Source organism: Schistocerca gregaria, chromosome 6 (genome assembly GCF_023897955.1).
Source record: "Schistocerca gregaria isolate iqSchGreg1 chromosome 6, iqSchGreg1.2, whole genome shotgun sequence".
NCBI lineage: Eukaryota > Metazoa > Arthropoda > Insecta > Orthoptera > Acrididae > Schistocerca > Schistocerca gregaria.
Genome location: NC_064925.1, coordinates 283348504 through 283371051, shown reverse-complemented (window position 1 = coordinate 283371051; position 22548 = coordinate 283348504). Strand labels below are relative to the sequence as shown.

The 22548-nt window shown below is 41.9% G+C and overlaps 1 protein-coding gene across 14 annotated transcripts in view; it reads right to left on the bottom strand.

The window, feature by feature from the left end:
• The window catches only part of LOC126278044 (mitochondrial ribonuclease P catalytic subunit), a 183368-nt gene that overhangs the window by 64341 nt on the left and 96479 nt on the right, over window positions 1–22548 (bottom strand). For 8 of the 14 annotated variants that reach the window (XM_049977809.1, XM_049977806.1, XM_049977804.1 and 5 more), the window contains exon 8: window positions 12655–12798. In XM_049977809.1, coding sequence (XP_049833766.1) covers window positions 12655–12798 — 144 coding nt within the window. Of the gene's footprint in view, window positions 1–6808; window positions 7043–10872; window positions 11033–12336; window positions 12559–12654; window positions 12799–22548 lie in introns of those variants that run through there. The other 6 variants (XR_007550639.1, XR_007550640.1, XR_007550638.1 and 3 more) reach the window with 4 other exon arrangements.

The following is a 22548-nucleotide window of genomic DNA, read 5'->3' as shown; positions in this document are numbered from 1 at the left end:
TCTTGTCTCATAGTAGTAGCCCTAATTTCACCCACAGACTCGGCATGGGTGGTTTCTATTACGCTCAGCTGTTCTGCAATTAACGGCTCAGCATTTGCTACGCACATGCATCTTGGAAGAATCTGTGATTCTCGGCAACAGTTAACTGTTCACAATTCACCAAATCTGTTCTTAAAATAGATGACAGAGCCTGGGATGACAAAGTTATTATTCAGTGGTATGCTTCTCTTACATTCCACTGCAGTGGGTTGATGCATGAAATGACACATGACAGCTACCTTTCTAGCGCTGACTGCAGGAATGATCATTTCATTTAGCAACACACATGGATGCGCATCTTCCTGTCCACAATATCTCATCTCATCTAGCATAACCTTCGAGCAACCGTTCGCCAAGTGCCGGCCCTGCATTCGATGAGGATGATGATGAAGACAGCACAACACCCAGTCCCTGGGTGGAGAAAATTCCCCGACCCAGCCAGGAATCGAACCCGGGCCCAGAGGATTGACAATCCATCAAGCTGACCATTCAGCTATCAGGATAAGGAAACTCTTTGATAGCACTCATTTTCTTAGGATTGAGTGTAATTATATGTCCTAGGAACTTCAGTTGACTTCTGGTGAATCTAGATTTCATTAAATTTACTGTTACTCCATACTCTAAGAATTTCACAAACACTTTTTCAAGCAGATGAAGATGCTCCTCCCATGTTTTGGTACCAATCAATAAGTCGTCCACATACAAGGTAACTCTATCAAGCAAATCTCATCCAAGTACAGTGTCTAGCACTGATATAAATACAGCTCCACTAATATTTAGTCCAAATGGCATAACAGTGAACTGGTACCTTCTGCCCATAAAAATAAAAGCAGTATACTTTCGAGATTCGTTTGCCAGTATGAACTTCTCATACCAAGCGATGTCAGGAAGCGGGCACCACAGCTTCTGAATTAACTCATCCAAATTCTCAGGTCTTGTCTGTACCGGTGTGATTATCTTGTTTATCTCTCTGGTGCCTAGAACTAATCTGACGTCACCATTCACTTTGAGGACCGTCAAAAAGAGGACTATAATATTCAGAATGAGAGAGCTCTATAATTCCCCACTCTAACATTCTGTTAATTTCTTTCTTGACTGCCTCTCTCTTTGACTATGGAGCAGAATAAGAAGTGCAATAAAAAGATTTGTGTGGATACATCTTAATGTCGTATTCAAAACCTTTGATTATTCCAGGATGTTTGCTATATACGGGCAGATAGTTATTTAACAAGCAACACAAATCTTCTCATTGATTTGCACACAGGTATTCAGATTCGGAGATTTTCTCCTGAAGTGTAACTTGACTCATTTTTTCTCCAGTATATTCAATATAGAAAATGTCACCAACTAAAATTACAGTCAATACCAATAAAGCTAACCATTAACTTAATGCAATAATGATCCGGGACTATTTTGCCCTTTATCATAGAGACTGTCAAAATATCGCCTTTGGAATCCAAGGTACAGGTTCCTTCTTTTAAATTGATGACTGCTCCTGCATTACACAAAAAATATAGACCCCAAACACATGGTACAGTCATTTTTGGAACAATCAATAAGGTACTTTCTATTGAAGGCTGCCCCCCCCCTCCACGCATTATAATGTTGACTCGTGCCTGCTTTGAGACCTGTTGAGGTTTTGGACTAAATGCTCGCGATACAGTACACCCAGTAACAGGAAATGTAAGCACTTCTGCTCCTCGATTAATTTGTTTAAAACAATCCTGCATCATTACACTAATAGCTGCTCCAGTATCAATCAAAATTTCAACATCGATACTATTTATTACTGCTTGAACTACTGACTGCAAAATTCATCCACACTTACTCGAAATGTAAGGTGTTTCTTCAACCTTTTCTTCCCTTAGATCCAAATCATCATCATCATACTTCAGTACATTCTACTTTAAAATGATGCCTGTCCTCCTCATCCTCTCCAGTCATCCTAGGAAGGCTTTCAGTGACCAGTTCTAGTTTAATCTTTTGGTAGATGGCATATTCGGTGGTTTGTGTACTTCAATACGTACAGTATGGTCGTAATTTGGAAGCTGTTCCCTTCACGACTTTATTGCTCCGTTACCAAGTGGTATCGGTTCTCGTGGTGGTTGTGCTTGTTGAGCTACCCTTTGAACTTCAGGTGTTGAAGGATCTTTCCACAGTTGTATACCATGAGGATTGTCTTCTGGGTATATATCATGTCTGTGTGAATTACCATACCGATTATTCGAATCATTCTGTCTGAGTCTGCGATTTGGTTTTCCTGTACTAATCTGATTATTATTATTGGCTTTACTATAGCCATAAGATGTCGGTTGTCGTTATTGTTAGTACTACTACTATTATTATTATTATTATACCATACTCAGGCATCTTCTAGTATCATATCGATCGAATCGACCACAGACAGGAACTGTTCCCCGTCATAGTCAGGGACATTTATAAGTTTCTCATGTATATGAATAGGTAATCTTCCTTTCAAAATACGTATCACTTCTCTATTGGAAACAGGATCACTCCAGTACATCGTTTTATTAATGCATTTCTTGAAATACTGTCTTAATGAACATTGTTTACTATTATAAAATTCCAGTTGATACATCTCCTTTTGTAGCCTCTCTTTATTGCTACTCAACCAGTATTTCACTATGAAAAGTTGTTCAAACTCTGCGCATGTATTGCAATTGTCACTTGCTTCTGTAGCCCTCAGTGCTGGTTCACCTGTGACCTTGGACACAATAAACTGAAGTCTATCATATTTAGACCAAGTGCGAGGAAAAAATGCTTAAAATTGTTGGCGAAAATTTTTTCTGGATATCATCTTTTGCAGTCAAAAAGGTAGGAAACTGTCTGCTTTTGCATATGCTTGTCTCAACCATTAAAGATGATAAGTACCTGCTTTGGACAAAAGTAATTTTCATTTCCATAACAGTCACAAAATTTATCGGGTGTATTACATTTTACTTCACTACAGGATTTATTATTCCTAAGCCTGTCTTCGGAATAATTGTCGTTAGTCAATACATTTCGTGAAGATTTTTGTTCTAAGTCTGACAATTTACAATTTGTTTCACTTTGCCACTTAGGTAATTCTTCGATTACTTTATCTTTAATTTCCTAAAACTCGATAGTAAGTAACTTGATGATATGTTCATTATTTGTCATCTGTTTTTCCTTAACTACCTCAGCTTGTTTCAACTTGAGAGTGGTATTGACTTTCTCTTCGATTTCCTTATTTTTAACTTCCATCCACTCAAAAAGGTCATCATTTAATTTTTTAGTTTGGTCGCTTAAATATTTATCTATGCCCTTGCAAGTGTTTATTTCAAATTGTGACATCTTTTTAGACAGATCCTCAATTTGCACATTAGCCTTCAAGTAACTACTTTCACAGTTACAGATTTTATCTGACAAATCACTATGCCCCTTAGAAATAGTTTCACATTTATTCTCCATCCCATACATTTAGTGTGTAGATTACTTATATCCATAGAAACATTTTTTTCTAATTCACTAAATTTAGTATTTCATGGTACTTCCCACTCTACTTTGAAGTTCTTGAATTTCTCATTTAATAGTTTATCATCATCTTCAAGTGACTCGAACTTGTTGCCAAATTTTTCATTGAGTAAACCCATTTGGGGGTTGAATTTTTCAGTTTGGGGATCAAATTTAGTATCAAACTTATCATATCATTTAAACATGGCATATTCTCAGTTAACTGACGTTGCATACTCGCCATGAATTTAATAACATCTTTCAGCTCTGCTAACATTTGATGTAAGATTCACACTTTCCTTTTTAAGTTCAGTATTTATAGACTCCTGTAGATTACTATTTCTGCTTGTACTCGGGTCTGCTTCTACATTCACCTCCACATCAATGATATTACTATCACTTAAATTATTTGATTGCTGTCCTCCATTTATTACTTTTTGGTACTCTTTCACCAAGATTTTCCTCACTCAAATTATGCGAATGCTGGTCCATAATTGGTTCCCTAGGTACCTCCTCATGAGGATTATATCCACTTTCACTCCCCTCACCTGTCACTTCCAAACTCTGGGTTGCATTATCTCGCGCTCTGTTCGGGTGTACATTTTTCCTAACATATTTATACACAGTTACACTACTGACCATTAAAATTGCTACACCACGAAGATAACATGCTACAGATGCGAAATTTAACCGACAGGAAGAAAATGCTGTGATATGCAAATGATTAGTGTTTCAGAGCATTCACACCAGGTTGGCACCAGTGGCGACACCTACAACATGCTGATATGAGGAAAATTTCCAACCAATTTCTCATTCACAAACAGCAGTTGACTGGCGTTGCCAGGTGAAACGTTGTTGTGACACCTCGTGTAAGGAGGAGAATGCGTACCATCACGTTTCCGACTTTGATAAAGGTCAGATTGTAGCCTATCGCGATTGCGGTTTACCATATCGCGACATTGCTGCTCATGTTGGTCGAGATCCAATGACTGTTAGCAGAATATGGAATAGGTGAGTTCAGGAGGGTAATACAGAACACCATGCTGGATCCCAACAAACTCGTATCACTAGCAGTCGAGATGACAGGCAACTTATCCGCATGGATCGTGCAGCCACGTCTTGATCCATGAGTCAACAGATGGGGATGTTTGCAAGACGACAACCATCTGCACGAACAGTTCAACGACGTTTGCAACAACATGGACTATCAGCTCGGAGACCATGGCTGGGGTTACCATTGACGCTGCATCACAGACAGGAGCGCCTGCGATGGTGTACTCAATGACAAACCTGGGTGCACAAATGGTAAAACGTCGTTTTTTCAGATGAATCCAGGTTCTGTTTACAGCATCATGATGGTCACATCTGTGTTTGGTGACATTGGAGTGAATGCACCTTGGAAAAATGTATTCATCATCGCCATACTGGCGTATTACCCGGCGTGATGGTATGGGGTGCCATCGGTTACACATCTCTGTCACCTCTTGTTCGAATTGACGGCACTTTGAACAGTGGACATTACATTTCAGATGTATTACGACCCGTGACTCTACACTTCATTCGATCCCTGCGAAATCCATTTCAGCAGGATAATGCATGACCCCATGTTGCAGGTCCTGTACGGGCCTTTCTGATACAGAAAATGTTTGACTGCTGCCCTGGCCAGCACATTCTCCAGATTTCTCACCAATGGTGGCCGAGCAACTGGCTCGTCACAACACACCAGTCACTACTCTTGATGAACTGTGGTATTGTGTTGAAGCTGCATAGGCAGCTGTACCTGTACATGCCCTCCAAGCTCTGTTTGACTCAATGCCCAGGCATATCAAGGCCGTTATTATGGCCAGAGGTGGTTGTTTTAGGTACTGATATCTCAGGATCTATGCACCCAAATTGCGTGAAAATGTAATCACATGTCAGTTCTAGTATAATACACTCCTGGAAATCGAAAAAAGAACACATTGACACTGGTGTGTTAGACCCACCATACTTGCTCCGGACACTGCGAGAGGGCTGTACAAGCAATGTTCACACGCACGGCACGCATGTGCAGTTGACGGACTTTGAGCGAGGGCGTATAGTGGGCATGCGGGAGGCTGGGTGGACGTACCGCCGAATTGCTCAACACGTGGGGCGTGAGGTCTCCACAGTACATCGATGTTGTCGCCAGTGGTCGGCAGAAGGTGCACGTGCCCGTCGACCTGGGACCGGACCGCAGCGACGCACGGATGCACGCCAAGACCCTAGGATCCTACACAGTGCCGTAGGGGACCGCACCGCCACTTCCCAGCAAATTAGGGACACTGTTGCTCCTGGGGTATCGGCGAGGACCATTCGCAACCGTCTCCATGAAGCTGGGCTATGGTCCCGCACACCGTTACGCCGTCTTCCGCTCACGCCCCAACATTGTGCAGCCCGCCTCCAGTGGTGTCGCGACAGGCGTGAATGGAGGGACGAATGGAGACGTGTCGTCTTCAGCGATGAGAGTTGCTTCTGCCTTGGCACCAATGATGGTCGTATGCGTGTTTGGTGCCGTGCAGGTGAGCGCCACAATCAGGACTGCATACGACCGAGGCACACAGGGCCAACACCCGGAATCATGGTGTGGGGAGCGATCTCCTACACTGGCCGTACACCTCTGGTGATCGTCGAGGGGACACTGAATAGTGCACGCTACATCCAAACCGTCATCGAACCCATCGTTCTACCATTCCTAGACCAGCAAGGTAACTTGCTGTTCCAACAGGACAATGCACGTCCGCATGTATCCCGTGCCACCCAACGTGCTCTAGAAGGTCTAAGTCAACTGCCCTGGCCAGCAAGATCTCCGGATCTGTCCCCCATTGAGCATGTTTGGGACTGGATGAAGCGTCGTCTCACGCGGTCTGCACGTCCAGCACGAACGCTGGTCCAACTGAGGCGCCAGGTGGAAATGGCATGGCAAGCCGTTCCACTGGACTACATCCAGCATCTCTACGATGGTCTCCATGGGAGAATAGCAGCCTGCATTGCTGCGAAAGGTGGATATACACTGTACTAGTGCCGACATTGTGCATGCTCTGTTGCCTGTGTCTATGTGCCTGTGGTTCTGTCAGTGTGATCATGTGATGTATCTGACCCCAGGACTGTGTCAATAAAGTTTCCCCTTCCTGGGACAATGAATTCACGGTGTTCTTATTTCAATTTCCAGGAGTGTATATTTGTCCAATGAATACCCATTTATCATCTGCATTTCTTCTTGGTGTAGCAATTTTAATGGCCAGTAGAGTAAAATATCAATATCAACTTAAAATATACTTTCACCAACGTAAAACTGGTCTTTTATACTATGGCCCTCCTACTCATAACTGTGAGTATCTCACGTTAGCTGTGAGTACTTATCCTTTCCAATGGGTCGAAGTTGTTAGTATATCCTTTTCAAGCCCCAAGTTGCGGCACCAAATACACTGATGCCTCTTCTTTAGTCTTTTTCTTCTTCTTGTTTATCCCAGCTTCTTGTGAAGAGACACTATACAACAAGTTCCATAGTGGTGTAGGACAATCAATGAAGTTACACAACAGTTAAATTATTAACTTTTGAAACTGCTGGTGTATTGGCACTTATGGAAAGAAAAACACACTCATGCGGTCGGCAAACTTTGTGTGTGTAATGGGCCTTAATACGTCGCAAATCGTTCTAATAAATTAATTAAGCTGCTTTACAGTGTTGTTAGGCAATGTAATCAACAAGGTGATACGTGACTAAAGTAAAACTGGAATTTGAAATTTTGAATAAACTTTCAGTTCTTTTTTTCTTTTCTTCCAAAATCAGCAGTTGTCCCAAAATTAATTTCCAACTTTGTGAGTTTTCCCTAATGGGCTAAACGACTCTTTTGTAATAATGTGATGTGTGTATCTCAAGTAAATTTTAAATGAAACTGGATTAACTCTCCACTTGGGTCAAGATCACAAAAAAACACCACATTGGTCAGCGAACTGTACACGCGCACTTTTAGCATTCTAAGTGATAACTTGTCTCAGAGTAAAAGCTACACATAAATTCACACTTTTTGTTTATGCGTACGAAATTCAAATCATATTTATATTAAACAAATAAATTATGGCATGTAATTGCTAATTAAACTTTCACAATTCTGAATAAACTTCAAGAACTCGTATTTCATAATCAATAAAATTTTATCGCCTGAGAGAAAATATTAGTTTGCTAAAACTGATTCAGATTACAGTCAACTCGCGTCTGGATGATGATGTCACGAATTGACACTTGCCTGGAATGAATGAAATACCTGTACTGAAAAATACTGTCCATTAACTAATTTACTGACTTTTATAACAAATTTGGTACCCCTTGCATCACTACACTTCCATGTTAAAGTGACTGCATAGGCTTCTTTGCTGTTTGTTTCATAAAAACTAGATAATTTTGTAAACAAAGTGAATAAATTATGTTATTACTCTGTAAAAAGGCACTGGAGACCATGCATTCCTTACACAAAAAATATTCTTTAACAACCTTCAAAATTTTGTTGTTTCAACTTCATATTCAACATTGTTCTTAGTAGCTTCATTTCTGTTTGGCAGGTGAGAAGTAAATGCTCATCTTTTGTGGTACAGGGGTCAGATTTTTAAGATGAACAGGCTTACATCAATTTGGACATAGGTCCAAATACACCTCCTTTGTTGATGAAATGTGAGGTTTTAATGTTAACAAATATTGGATAACAAAATGGTTGCTTATTTTTTCAAGCCATTTAAAAATTACTCAAAAACAGTGTATATGGCTCATTTAAAATGAAAATTTTCATGTACACTGGGCAACACAATTAGAGGGCCATTTTTTTGAGACCCCATCATTTTCTTCCACTGTTACACAGAAGTTCGAAATTTGTCTCAAAGGTACCTACAACCTTCCTCTGTAATGGTGCAAAAGTGTGGCACCCTGTGACAGCACCCTTGGGCTCAGTGATGCTTCAGACAGCACAATGTCAACACATACAGAAAATCAGCCAGAGCTCAGAAGCTTGAGATGGAATGTGGGTTAATGTCACATTGACACCAAATTCACCACAACTCTGCCCAATGCTATTATATATGTGTCACACAATGGGAAGATCATCACACTCTCACTTACACACATCTCATCCATTCTCTTTCTTCCCCTGTGATGGAGATCAGAACCGTGACACCTAGTGTCAAAATCATGGGTTTTTTTTTCATGTGTGGCAGGGCAAATCGTAATAGACACACCACCACTTTGAATTGACACAAAAAAGACTCAGGTGGCGGCACAGAGGATGTCCATGAGACCACAATTCACAGAACTGACAGTCTGCAGTGTGATATCTAACACAATGATGTTGTTTGACTTTCTTAGTCAATGCTGATACCCCTCCGCTACTGTACAATTCAACCCTTCTCTAAGGACATTGTGCAGCTGCAGTTCCATTGAATATGACGGCATTCGGCATTGAGAAGCATGTGAATAAAAGAGCAAAGGGTCCCTCTAACACCACAACCCCCCCCCCCTCCCCCCATGTTTGGGAACACCCTCAGAACCACCCATGCACCTGTAATGGACAGTTGAAAAATGCTCCTGAACAGAGACATGCATACACTTATGACTCCATGCTGGCAGGATAAGCAACCCTAACAAAACAACCTCAGCTGAGTTGTCACCATACCACTGCATTAGTGCCTGCTGGCCACATGGGAAATCTGCAGGGCGCCAAAAGTGTTGCCTATCCCACTGGTGCGCAGTCATTGGTCTCTGTACGAGGACATTTTGAACCTGCTGAACAAAATTCCATGGGTCAAACTTAAGGGGTTCTTTGTTTTATTCCTGTAAGTGTCAATGTTGAACCCCACCCCATTGTGATCTCGCCAAAGGAGTATGCGAAACAGGAGGACTGGAAACGCATAAACACTCTTTGGTGCTTCGGATAACATTCAAATTTTGTCAAATGGTTTTGAATGTTTCTTTGTGGTTCCATCCAGTATATAAAAATAAAAACTGTGGTTGCACTTCTGTCCCAAAGAGATCAAGTCACATTCATGTCCTGGGGGGGGGGGGGGGGGGGGGGGGGAGGCAACAGTGTCTAAGATTGTCAAGAACATCATTATGTTACACATTGCACTGGAAACTGTCAGTATCAAACACAAAATGAGTGTAAATGAATGCCCCGCAGAAAGTGGCGGCTTCATTGATGACAACTGTGCCATCTCCTGAGGCCATTACACAGTGATTCTGAGTGTGTTTGGAATGTTTTCCTTGGCAACCCATACGAAAACTGTGAGATTTTAACACAGGGTATTGTGGTTCCATCACAGAGATGTCAAGAGAAGGGGTAAGGAGCAGTGTGATGATCTTTCCATCATGTGACACATAGGCGTGACACTGGGCAGAGCTGTAGCAAAAATTTGGTGCCACAGTGATATCATTAACCCACATTACACCTCATATGAACTTCTGAGCTCTGGCCTTTCTTCCATACATGTCAACACCTTGCTGTTTGAAGCATTGCTGTGCCCAAGGGTGATGTTGCAGAGCACCACACTACTTCATCATTACTAAATTTCATGCGCATCTTCAAGCCAAAAGTTGAATTTTTGCGCCCAAATGGGAGAAATGAAAAATTATGGGATCCCAAACTTTTCTTGGGCAGTGCGTTTAGCAACCAATGTTAATGATTATTCGAAGTCTTGCAAGAATGTGCAGTGATGTTCCTCATATTAACAGTACAGATAAAATAGAAAGAAACTTCCACATGGGAAAAATATATTAAAAACAAAGATTCCAAGACTTACCAAGCGGGAAAGCGCCGGCAGACAGGCACAATGAACAAAACACACAAACATACACACAGAATTACTAGCTTTCGCAACCGATGGTTGCTTCTTCAGGAAGGAGAGGGAAAGACGAAAGGATGTGGGTTTTAAGGGAGAGGGTAAGGAGTCATTCCAATCCCGGGAGCGCTCCCGGGATTGGAATGACTCCTTACCCTCTCCTTTAAAACCCACATCCTTTCGTCTTTCCCTCTCCTTCCTGAAGAAGCAACCATCGGTTGCGAAAGCTAGTAATTCTGTGTGTGTGTTTTGTTCATTGTGCCTGTCTGCTGGCGCTTTCCCGCTTGGTAAGTCTTGGAATCTTTGTTTTTAATATAACAGTACAGATAGTTTGATAATCTACATTATTATGTACACTGCCTGACAAAAAAAGTGAAGCACCCAGAAGCAGAGGAGGAAATGAAATAAACTTTACAGGTTGAAAGGGTATGTGATGCTATTTTAGTGATTACAAGTGCCAGTCACATTTACAAAGAACTGTATGAGCCCACTTACCAATATGAATTAGATCCTCTCTAGCCCCGGCGCATGCATTGATTCAGTTGGGAAGGGTATCATGAAGGCCTTGCATCTGCTCCTGAGGTAAGCTGGCCCACAGCTGTATCCTAGATACTGGTACTGGAATGGAGTTGACATCCAAGCGGTCCCACACGTTCTATTAGGGACAGATCTGGAAATCTTGCTGGCCTCAACATCACAGAGACTATTCATAGAAAACATACCACATGTGGACAGCACTGTCTGTTGAAAAATGGCAGTATGATACTGTTGCATGAAAGGTAACACATGAGGACGCAGGATGTCCATGATGTAATGGTGTGCTGTCAGAGTTTCCTCAATCACTACCAACTGTGACCTGAAGTCATAACCAATGGCTCCCTACGCAATGACACCAGGAGTAACACTGCTGTGCCTCTCCAAAACATTGGAAGAAAATGAGCTCTCCCTGAGGCTGCCACCATACTCTGTGACGACAGTTGTCCGATGCAGTGCAGAACTGTGATTCATCACTGAACACACTGGCACCATTCATTAGAAGCCCATGCTTCCAGTCAATGCATCACTCCAAACACAGAAATTTGTGTTGTGGTGTTCAATGCAGCCTACACACGTAACAATAATTCAATAGTCTGGGTGCTGCTAGTCTCCGACCAACTGTGTGGGATGACACAGAATGCCGCAAAAAACTTCATTCCTTATTCTTGGATGGCAGGTACAAATGTGATGACGTTATAAGGTACTTGGTGCACAGTATGGCAAACCTCCCATGTGTCTCTCACACATAGTTGAGCAGAACAATTGTTCCCAGAATGAGATTTTCACTCTGCAGTGGAGTGTGCGCTGATATGAAACTTCCTGGCAGATTAAAACTGTGTGCCCGATCGAGACTTGAACTCGGTTCCCGAGTTTGAGTCTTGGTCGGGCACATAGTTTTAATCTGCCAGGAAGAACAATTGTTGTTGGGTATGCCTACTCTCACGTTCCCATGCAATCCAATTTCAGTCCACTGTCATATCTGAGTTCCTCACCAATCTGGATATTGCAAGATTCAACCAGCCAGCCAAATGGAGACCCACAATGAAGTAACTTTCAAACCCTATGAGATGCTGATAATGCTTTCTCGCACGAGTATGTTGCAATTCTGTGTCCTTCATAGTGGTCCCTTAACATCAGACACTGCTCACACCTCTTATTTACTCTACCAGGCCTTATACCAACACTAAACATGAGCAACACTAATGCACTTTGGTGGATGTTCTATGTGTCACAAAGAATCACAACTCTATAATCATTCACACACCTGCCTATTGTGTGTAAGCATATGAAGTTACACTGATATCTGATCATATCTTCTACGTGTTTCACTTTTTTGCCATGCAGTATATTAATATACTACTTTTGTCACAGCACAACTATGCTACAAACTGACATTAAGTTATCACGGTTAACAAAACACACATAAATTTTGATGTCTAAGTCTGGGTTCTTCTATCGATCAGCAGCCGAGTGGTGCAATTTAAATCTGCAATCCATGTTCCTTGTGTTATTCTTGGAATTACAATATGCAGTTTTGATTTCTTAATTTCTTCTTGCATAATTTATCCATTATATTTGTTTACCAAGCAATAAATGGTGGCAGGATTTAGTATGCCTTGAAGTTTCGTAACTGAAAAATTTTAACTGTAATATAACCAAGTAGGTTAGGCAAAACTGTCTATCATCATATGACAGGAGAAATGACAGCATTTTTAACACTGACAGTAATTAGCAACTTACCTATACTTTCGCGAGGCACAACCAATGTTCTGGGACTTCCAAATGATTATATCTCTTATTTGGGGATGAGCCTGGGACCTCATAAGGCAGATGCCATGAACCATCATGATGATGCTGAGCAAATGGGTGGAATGTCAATGGATCCTGCATAAAAAGTTATATATGCATTATTTTTTAAATAATTAAGAATTTCTGCCTGTCATAATAAAATTAGGAATTAGCACATAAATACACTGATAAGACAAAACATTATGACTACCTGATTGACAATGTGTCAGTCCACCTTTTGAATGCAATACAGACGCAATTATGCCTGGCCAGGATTTGATAAGTACTTAATAGGTTTCCAGAGGCACTGCAACAGACGTTGATGCGCAGGTCACAGTTCTCATAAATTACAGGTTGGTGGTTTGTGGGCATGGAGCTAGTGCCTGATGGAGTCCCAGATGTATTTGACCGGATTCTGACATGCTTCCTCCTCCATCATTGTCTCCTATTGTCTGCACTTCAGGTGGGTCTCTCTCATCCTTCCTTTTTAACATTCCTTGGCCTTTTCCTCTTTTCTTCCTGACAAAGGAACTGTTCATTCTGAAAGGTAGGTAATGTGCCCTTTTACTTTTATGCAGGGTGATTTTTCCTCCGTGTACAAACTCTTGGTATTGATCGATGACAGGATACGGAACAAAAAAGGTTTAATGAACTTATGTCCAGAAATGCATGGTTTCCATGCTAGAGACCATTTATTCAATCGTACTTTGTTACAGAAACTGTGGTCCAATAAGCACTGTACCATGCAGCCGTAGTTGCAGAGTGCATGGTTTCCTCCTAGAGGGTGGTATTATTCCTTATATGTCATGCCACAGTAATTGGTAATGTTATGTCCGATTCACTTTGTATGGATATGATACAGTGTTATACACAATGGTTCTGTATTCAAATTGATAGCTTGCCAACATGGTATTTACTTACGGAAAGGCAAATGGAAATGGGCGGCAGGCAGGTTGTATCAGGAGACCTATCCCCCACACCTATCCCCACCGACAACCACCACAGCATTCAATGTTTGCAACAGTGTTTCACGATTTGTCTGAGACAGGGCCATTTCAGGAAGCAAGAAATCGTCAAGGATCTACCCAAAATGTTCAGACACCAGACTTGGAGGAAAATATGAGTAACACTGTGGAAGGCAGTTGGCCTGACAGTACAGGGTAAGACAGATGATGGTGTGAAATTCTCCATGACAAATATAACTAGCATTATCACTTACAGTGTGTGCGGGGCTTACTAGCCGCAGACTTTCCATATCTGGAGCAGTTTTGTGACTGGGTTTCTTCACCCGGCAACCATGATTCTGGGATTTGTGTCATCCATCCTATTCACAAATGAGGCCATTTTAAAGCGGAGTGGTATCTTCAACTTTCATAACAGTTATCTGTGGGATAGTATGCAGAACTCTCATCATATGGTGACAGCAAATCATCAGCATCGGTGCATCCTAAATGTGTGGGCCGAGATAATTGGCAACCGTATCTTGGGATCAGTCTTCCTTCCATATCGCCTAACAGGCCAGGACTATCAATGTTTCTACCCAAAATGTTCAGGCACCAGATTTGGAGGAAAATATGAGTAACACTGTGGAAGGCAGTTGTGGGTGACTGCCTCTTCAGCTGGGAAAAGGGCCACTGATGATTTGAATGGTTATGTGGCTGCTACATGATGGTATTCCACCTCACTTCGCTGTTAATGTCTGGATGCATCTGAATCGTGTCTCCCCTGGTCAAAGGATCAGATGAGGGGTTCCAGTTGCATGGTCTGCTCATTCACCAGATCTCAACCCATGCGATTTCTGGTTATGGGGCCATCTCAAAAGCATTGTGCATGCAGAACCCATTCCAGATGCGGAGACACTGATGCTGCCTTTGACACTGTTTGATGCAGCTTGGCCAATGTGAACATGTGAGACAGAACAAGCGCATAAAAGCATGCATTAAGGCACATGGAAATCGTTTCCTCATTTCCAACACACACTGTAACTGTGGTTGCATGGTACAGCACATATAGACCACAGTCTGTAACAATGTATGGTTGAATAAATGGCGCTGCCTCTGGGTCCCAGGGTCCCAGGTTCGATTCCCGGCCGGGTTGGGGATTTTCTCTGCCCAGGGACTGGGTGTTTGTGTTTTACTCGTCATCATCATCATCATCATCATCATCATTTGTGACAGTGGCTAGATTGGATTGTGTAAAAATTGGGACTTTGTACGGGCGCTGATGAGCATGTATCTGAGTGCCCCACAAACCAATCTCCATCATCATCATAATTGAATAAACTGTCTCTAGCATGGAAATCATGCATCTGCGGACATAAGTTCATTAGACCTTTTTTTGTTCTGTATCCCCTCATTGATCAATCCCTAGAGCTCGTACACAGTGGAAAAAATCACCCAGTATATGTCTATCATCAGTACTACACAGTTTTCTCTCATGAAGGGAAGTAATGGCCAGAAATTGGTCTCATATTATAAATATACTGCAGTTTTCAGCCAGATTGTTACCTTTTCTTTTTCCATCAATAAAATTGCTTTTACCTAAGTGACTTAGACAGTGTTTATTTACCTATATACTGGAGGTGGTCATGATGTTTGTGGAAATTCTCTCTTATGTAGTGAAAAAAGATTACATTTAATTCAAATTTTACATGTTCTTAATTTAATATCTGACACATTGCTGGTTTAATGGGTGTTAGATTATGAATGCACAGATTTACAAGTCCATCTCAGACATTCTCTAGGATTTTTTCTGGCACTTATTATGTTCTTCCCCTCTGGCAATGTGAACATGGAAAATTTCCAGTCATATTATAATTGGGAGGCTACCTTAAATGGTAGGTCTCCCTACAAGTAGCTGGATAAGACAGTTTATAGGCTGTAGAGAGTAAAAAAATGCTATGCTATTCAGTATACCGTTAAGAGATGCTACAATTTGCAGATAAAGCTTTTGTTGCTCCACAACATATCCAGTCATCCAGCTCTGGCTGGATCAGCTTCTGAAGTATTACTTGTAATAAGAGTACAGTTGATTTACCCAGAGGAAAGTCAGTCTAAAGATCCATTGATGTCGCAATCACCAAGAAGTAACAAGCATGGAGTGTAACATAGAGGTGAATCCAAAGTAATATGAGGAGCAGATCCCGCACTTCACCCCTGCTAAGGCCTCTTCAGATATCAAGGGAGATAAGTTTCCTGAAACAGGAACTGTTTATGCTCTTCCCTGAGAGGATCCTTGATTCCATCAAATGCCAATACTGTAAGCAGTAGCATACTGATACTGATTGAATGGCTAATTCTACAGCTAGAATGGCCCATATTAGCTTAGTCCCATGAGCTCTGCAAATTCTACTCCAGCAACATGAATGAAGTCAGTGTCGTTCCAAACAATGGCAGCAGAGAGGCCGTACAGAGAATGAGAAAGCACCACCACATACCATCTTATGAGTGTTACACTGCAAAACCATTACTATTGATGACACCCAGTAGAATGATAGCAACTTGCTGAGCTCCCAAAGCCTTTCTCAAGATGCAAAGTCACATTGTGTAGAAAGTCCCATAAATATTCCAAGCATAATCAACTTATGTGCCGACCTCTTTACCAAGTGGCCTAATATACACCATGGGAAGAGTTATGGAAGCCCATCATTCATAACTAGGGACCTAAAAATGTAGCATGTATTTTTGGAAAATTCATATTTATTTTTGCGGCAATTCACATCTAATTTTTTCTGTGTTGTTTGTAAATGATTAGATGGAAAAATTTAAAAAAAATGTCCTTCAATGTACCTGAAACTGAAGCCTTAGTGCTTTGAAAAAGTTTTTTTATAAAAAATAAGTAAATAAAATAGAGATTGCGGAGGTTTTTGACTAAAATATTTGCTTTTGCAAAAACTTCAACAGTATTTTTCCAAAATGTTCCTTGCTTGTTTTCTTCTTTTAGCTCTACTTAAGCTTTTAATAAATGATAGTTTCTGTTGAAATGCAGCAGTATTTTCCCACCAGTGAACAGAGTGCTTCTTTAATTTGAGGTATTCCTCAGTATTATTTTTCTTTTCACATTCAATTTGATAGTAAAAAAAATCTGCAGAATATAAATTTCAAACTTTCATCGGCGTTCATAGCCATACAACTCATACTTGACAATGCTACAGACAGAACCAACAACATACTTAGCACAGAAGTAGAACCGAAAATAACTCTATTCACACATTAGGGGAAGTCTTTCATTATACTCAAAATACATTAACAGGTTTGGTTTTTTCATCACTATGGTGCAAAAGGTGGACACAATAAACTTGCAGTTGGCTGCCAATGTAGGCAAACTAGAATTCTGACTGCCAGAGGAGTGAGGGAAACAAGTCCCACCTCTCCCTCACAGGCCAGCCAGCCTACACCACTGCTAAAGCAGAACTGATCTACTGTCACAGAGATTGCAGATCCCCTCTGGTATTTTCAGGGTTGTAACCATATTCCATGATAAAGCTGGGTTAGACTTATCACTCATTTCAAAATGAGGGAAGATGACAATGCCACAACCACAGTTCAGAACACCCGACCCCTTAAACAGCCATGTTAGAATGTCCACAATTAGCTAGCAGACAAACTTCGTTCAAAGATGCTAGGTTCAAAATGCGAGACATATGTTGCAATAAGCAGCATGCATCTCATACAGACCATTCAACCACCCACAGTCGGCACGGCACCAGAACATCGAGTGCGCTTTTTATTTTGTAAAAAAATACTTATGCACATTATTTTTCCAATCTGGCTCTGCCAGATGATGTGCAATATCAAATCATTTTTTTATTTTTACAAGCAGAAAATAAAACAATATTATGAGAAGTAAAGTTGCCACTCACCATATAGCACAGATGCTGAGCCGCAGATAGGCACACAAAAAAGATTTTCACACTTAAAGCTTTCAGCCAATGGGCCTTTGTCAACAATGGGTACACATACACACACAAGCAAATGGAACTCACACACACACACACACACACACACACACACACACACACACCTGCAGTCTCAGGCTGGGGATGGCAGGGAAGAGGTGTGTGTTTGGTGAGGGGGGGTGGGGGGCAGGTAGCGTAAAGGAGAGAAATAAATAAAAAATAATGAAATAAAAAAAATAAAAAGACTGTGGTACTGTAATGACGGCTGTGTGGTGCTGGAATATGAGCAGGGAAGGGGATGGATGGGTGAGAACAGTGACTAACGAAGGTTGAGGACAGGAGGGTTATGGGAATGTAGGATGTATTGTAGGGAAAGTTCCCACCTGCGCAATTAAGAAAAGCTGGTGTTGCTGGGAAGGACCATATGGCACAGGCTGTGAAGCAGTCATTGGAATGAAGGGCACGTTCAGCAACAGGCTGGTTCACTTGTTTCTTGGCCACAGTTTGTTGGTGGCCATTCATGTGGTCAGACAGCTTGTTGGTTGTCATGCCTACATAGAATGCAGCACAGTGGCTACAGCATAGCTTGTAGACCACATGACTGGTTTCACAAGTAGCCCTGCCTTTGATGGGGTAGGTGAAGTTAGTGACCGGACTGGAGTAGGTGGTGGTGGGAGGATGTATGGGACAGGTCTTGCATCTAGGACTATTACAGGAGTATGAGTGATGATTTAAGGGATTGGGAGGAAGGGTTGTGTAAGGATGTACGAGTATATTATGTAGGTTCAGTGGTTGGTGGAATACCACTGTGGGATGGGTGGCAAGGATAGTGGGCAGGACATTTCTCATTTCAGGGCATGGCGAGAGGCAATCAAAGCCCTGGCGGAGAATGTAATTCAGTTGCTCCAGTCCTGGGTAAAACTGAATTACGAGGGGAATACTCCTCTGTGGCCAGACTGTGGGGCTTTGGGAGGTGGTGGGAGACTGGAAAGATAAGGAACGGGAGATTTGTTTTTGTACAAGGTTGGGAGGATAATTACAGTCAGTGAACGCTTCAATGAGACCGTTGGTATATTTTGGGAGGGACTGCTCGTCACTGCAGATGCGATGACCATAAGAGGCTAGGCTGTATGGAAGTGACTTCTTGGTATGGAATAGGTGGCAGCTGTCGAAGGGGAGGTATTACTGGTGGCAAGTGGGTTTGATATGGATGGAGGTACTGATGTAGCCATCTCTGAGGTGGAGGTGAGCATCTAAGGCGATGGCTTGTTGGGTTGAGTAGGACCAGGTGAAGCAAATGGGGGAGACATTGTTGAGGTTTTGGAGGTATGTGGATAGGGTGTTCTCACCTTCGAACCAGATAGCAAAGATGTCATCAGTGAATCTGAACCAGGAGAGGGGTTTAGGATTCTGGGTGTTTAGGAACATGAGCTTCACCTGAACCTACTCAACTGAACAAGCCACCTTCCTAGATGTTGACCTCCACCTCAAAGATAGCTACATCAGTACCTCCATCCACATCAAACAGACTTACCACCAGCAACACCTCCCCTTTGACAGCTGCCACCCATTCCACACCAAGAAGTCCCATCCGTACAGCCTAGCCACTTGTGGTCGTCGCATCTGCAGTGACGAACAGTCTCTCCCAAAATATTCCGAGGGTCTCATTGAAGCCTTCACTGACTGTAATTATCCTTCCAAACCCATACAAAAACAAATCTCCCATGCCTTATCTTTCCAGTCTCCCACCACCCCCCACCGTCCGGCCACAGAGAATTCCCCTCGTAACTCAGTACCACCCAGGACTGGAGCAACTGAATTAGATTTTCTGCCAGGTCTTCAATTACCTCTTGCCATGCCCTGAAGTGAGAAATGTCCTGCCCACTATCCTTCCCACCTATACCACAATGGTATTCCACCGTCCACCAAACCTGCACAATATACTCGTCCATCCTTACACAACCCCTGCTCCCAATCCTTTACCTCATGGCTCACACCCCTGTAACAGACCTAGATGCAAGACCTGTCCCATACATCCTCCCACTATCACATACACCAGTCCAATCACTAACATCGCCTACCCTATCAAAGGCAGGGCTACCTGTGAAACCAGTCACGTGGTCTACAAGCTAAGCTGTAACCACTGAGCTGCGTTCTGTATTCATGACAACCAACAAGCTGTCTGTCTGCATGAATGGCAACCTACAAACTGTGGCCAAGAAACAAGTGAACCAGCCTGTTGCTGAACACGGCATCCTTCATTTCAATGACTGCTTCACAGCCTGTGCCATATGGATCCTTCCCAGCAACACCAGCTTTTCTAAAATGCGCAGGTGGGAACTTTCCCTGCAATACATCCTATGTTCCCATAACCCTCCTGGCCTCAACCTTTGTTAGTCACTGTCCTCACCCATCCATCCCCTTCCCTGCTCATATTCCAGCACTACACAGCCGTCATTCCACCACCATCCCAGTCTTTTTATTTTATTATTTTTTATTTGTTTCTCTCTATTTCTCCCCTATTCCGTTACTCCCTCCCCCCTCCTCCCTGCCTGCCACTCATCCTGCAGCACTTCACTGTCTGCCATCCCCACCATACTATCCCTTCCCCTCCCTGCCCCAGCTTCCTCTTTTCCCCCCGCCCAATTGCCACTCCCATCATGCAATGGTGCTGCTGCTTGCAGTGTGGTTTCAGTTGCTGAGACTGTAGTCGTGTGTGTGTGTGTGTGTGTGTGTGTGTGTGTGTGTGTGTGTCTATTGTTGACAAAGGCCATTGGCTGAAAGCTTTAAGTGTGAAAATCTTTTTGTTGTGCCTATCTGTGACTGAGCATCTCCGCTATATGGTGAGTGGCAACTTTCCTTTTCATAATATTGTTACATTGCATCCTGGATTTTCCATTGTTTGCAGAAAATAAAATCTATTTAAAACTGTCTCTGGTAAAATAATTCATTTGGATACAGTTTTCTATGAAATAGCAGGTATTAGGTAATTTTGCATCTTGAGACCAAATTCTCATCTACATTCACATTTATCACAAAATGCTAATTTTTCAGGTGCCTATTGATAGGAAGTTGTGGCTGTCTTCAGCCAATGTGTTTAGCTCTGGTTCACATAGGTTGAAAGAAACTCAGCTAGATTGTTTTCCAATGGAAGTCTTCAAAAACTCCTCATTGCCTTCCTTCATGTCCATGAGCTACATAATAATCTTCTTAGAGCCTCAAGCACCATACTCCTGAATATAACAAGCCCAGTATTTAATGCTGAGTTTCACCCAATCAATACAATCTATGCAGTCCTAAGGTTTATCTTTAATAGCATCTTCACTTTATGTGACTTTGTACTCTGGCCAAGTGTCAGAGAGCTTCCGTTCCTATATTTGCTATGGAATACAGGAAAAGAATACATAAATGAGCATTAGTTAACTGCACAAATACTCTGGTTTAGTAACAAAATTACATACTTATTAATAGCAGAAACAGGAAACAAACTCAAACCAGAAATAAACAGCAGAAAAATCTTACATTTTGAATCAAATATAACCACAAAGGAACACTCTGCATGGATAGTGGATGCCTATTTATTGGCACAAAAACTGTAATATCTAATGAGATAATGACAAAATCACTGTCAGATAATCTGCATGAAGATAACTGTCAAAGATTGGTTAAAAAATTCCCCCCCGCCTTCTCCTTTTTTTCTGTAATGGCTATAATGACTACGTACTTTGAAAGAATTATCCAAATGGTACAGAAATTGGTAGATGTGATGTACATGTACAGACAAACAAATGATTACAATTTCTGAAAAATTTAATGATTTATTCAAGAGACAGAGCTCACAAATTGAGTAAGTTAGTAATGTGTTGTTCCATCTCTAGTCCTTAAGCAGTTGTTTGTGTTGGTATTGTTTGATAGAGTTGTTGGATGACCAAATTCTGTCTAATTAGTGCATTAGAGGGGCAAAGAGCTGGTTGCTGGCCAGAGTAGGGTATGACAAGCAGTAGAAACTCTCACCATATGTGGGCAGGCATTATCTTGTAATATTTAAAACTTTCGTGGCACACAGATTGTTCTATAAAATTTCGGGAGAACTGCTGGATGTCTGCAACTTGTTGCCACGATATTTCGGTGCAGAGACTTCTGGCCATCTTCAGGTGCTAGCGGACTTATTGCCTTGGAGGAGGCAAGTATACAGCTGATGTTCCAAGATGCATTCCTGTACCATGCATGTCATTTCCCCCACGTAAGATTTTCTGCATTCACCCAGAATTCTGTAAACGCCTGCTTTGCGCAACCCTAAGTCATCTTTAACAGATGCCACTATCACTGAGATTTTAGGAGGAGGAAAAAAAACTGCTTTAACTTTACATCTTTTTAATATTCTGCCTGTTTTGGGGATTCACCACCACTAGTGGACTTTGCCAGTTCCATCAAAGAAGCTGTGTGCTAACTTATAGCAGAGGAAGTTCACCAAGAGTCTTGCCATGTGCTGATGGAAGCCGCACCGCCAAAGGGCAACATCTTGTCTGTGGAGAGAGCAGCCCTCTGTAACTTACAAGCAGACATGGATATGATAGTACTCAAGATGGATAAAGGTCATGTTACTGCTCTTGTGCCATGGGAGATCTATATTAATAAGATCAATGTTTTACTGAGTGACTCAGTGTATCACAATACAGATAAGGATCCTACTAATTGAGTGATGTGAAAAATAGCAGAAATTCTACTGAATAGGTCTCTACCAAAGGACATAATTAAGAGACTGAGAACAAATAGTTCAGGATCCACTTACAATGTATGGGCTACCCAAGGTCCACAAAGAAGGTGTGCTTTTATGTCCTATATTAAACAATATTGGAGCACCCACCTGTGATTTGGCCAAATACTTTGCATCGTTATTGAAACACTTATAGGCAAGCGTCCACATCACATATGAAATTCTAGTTATT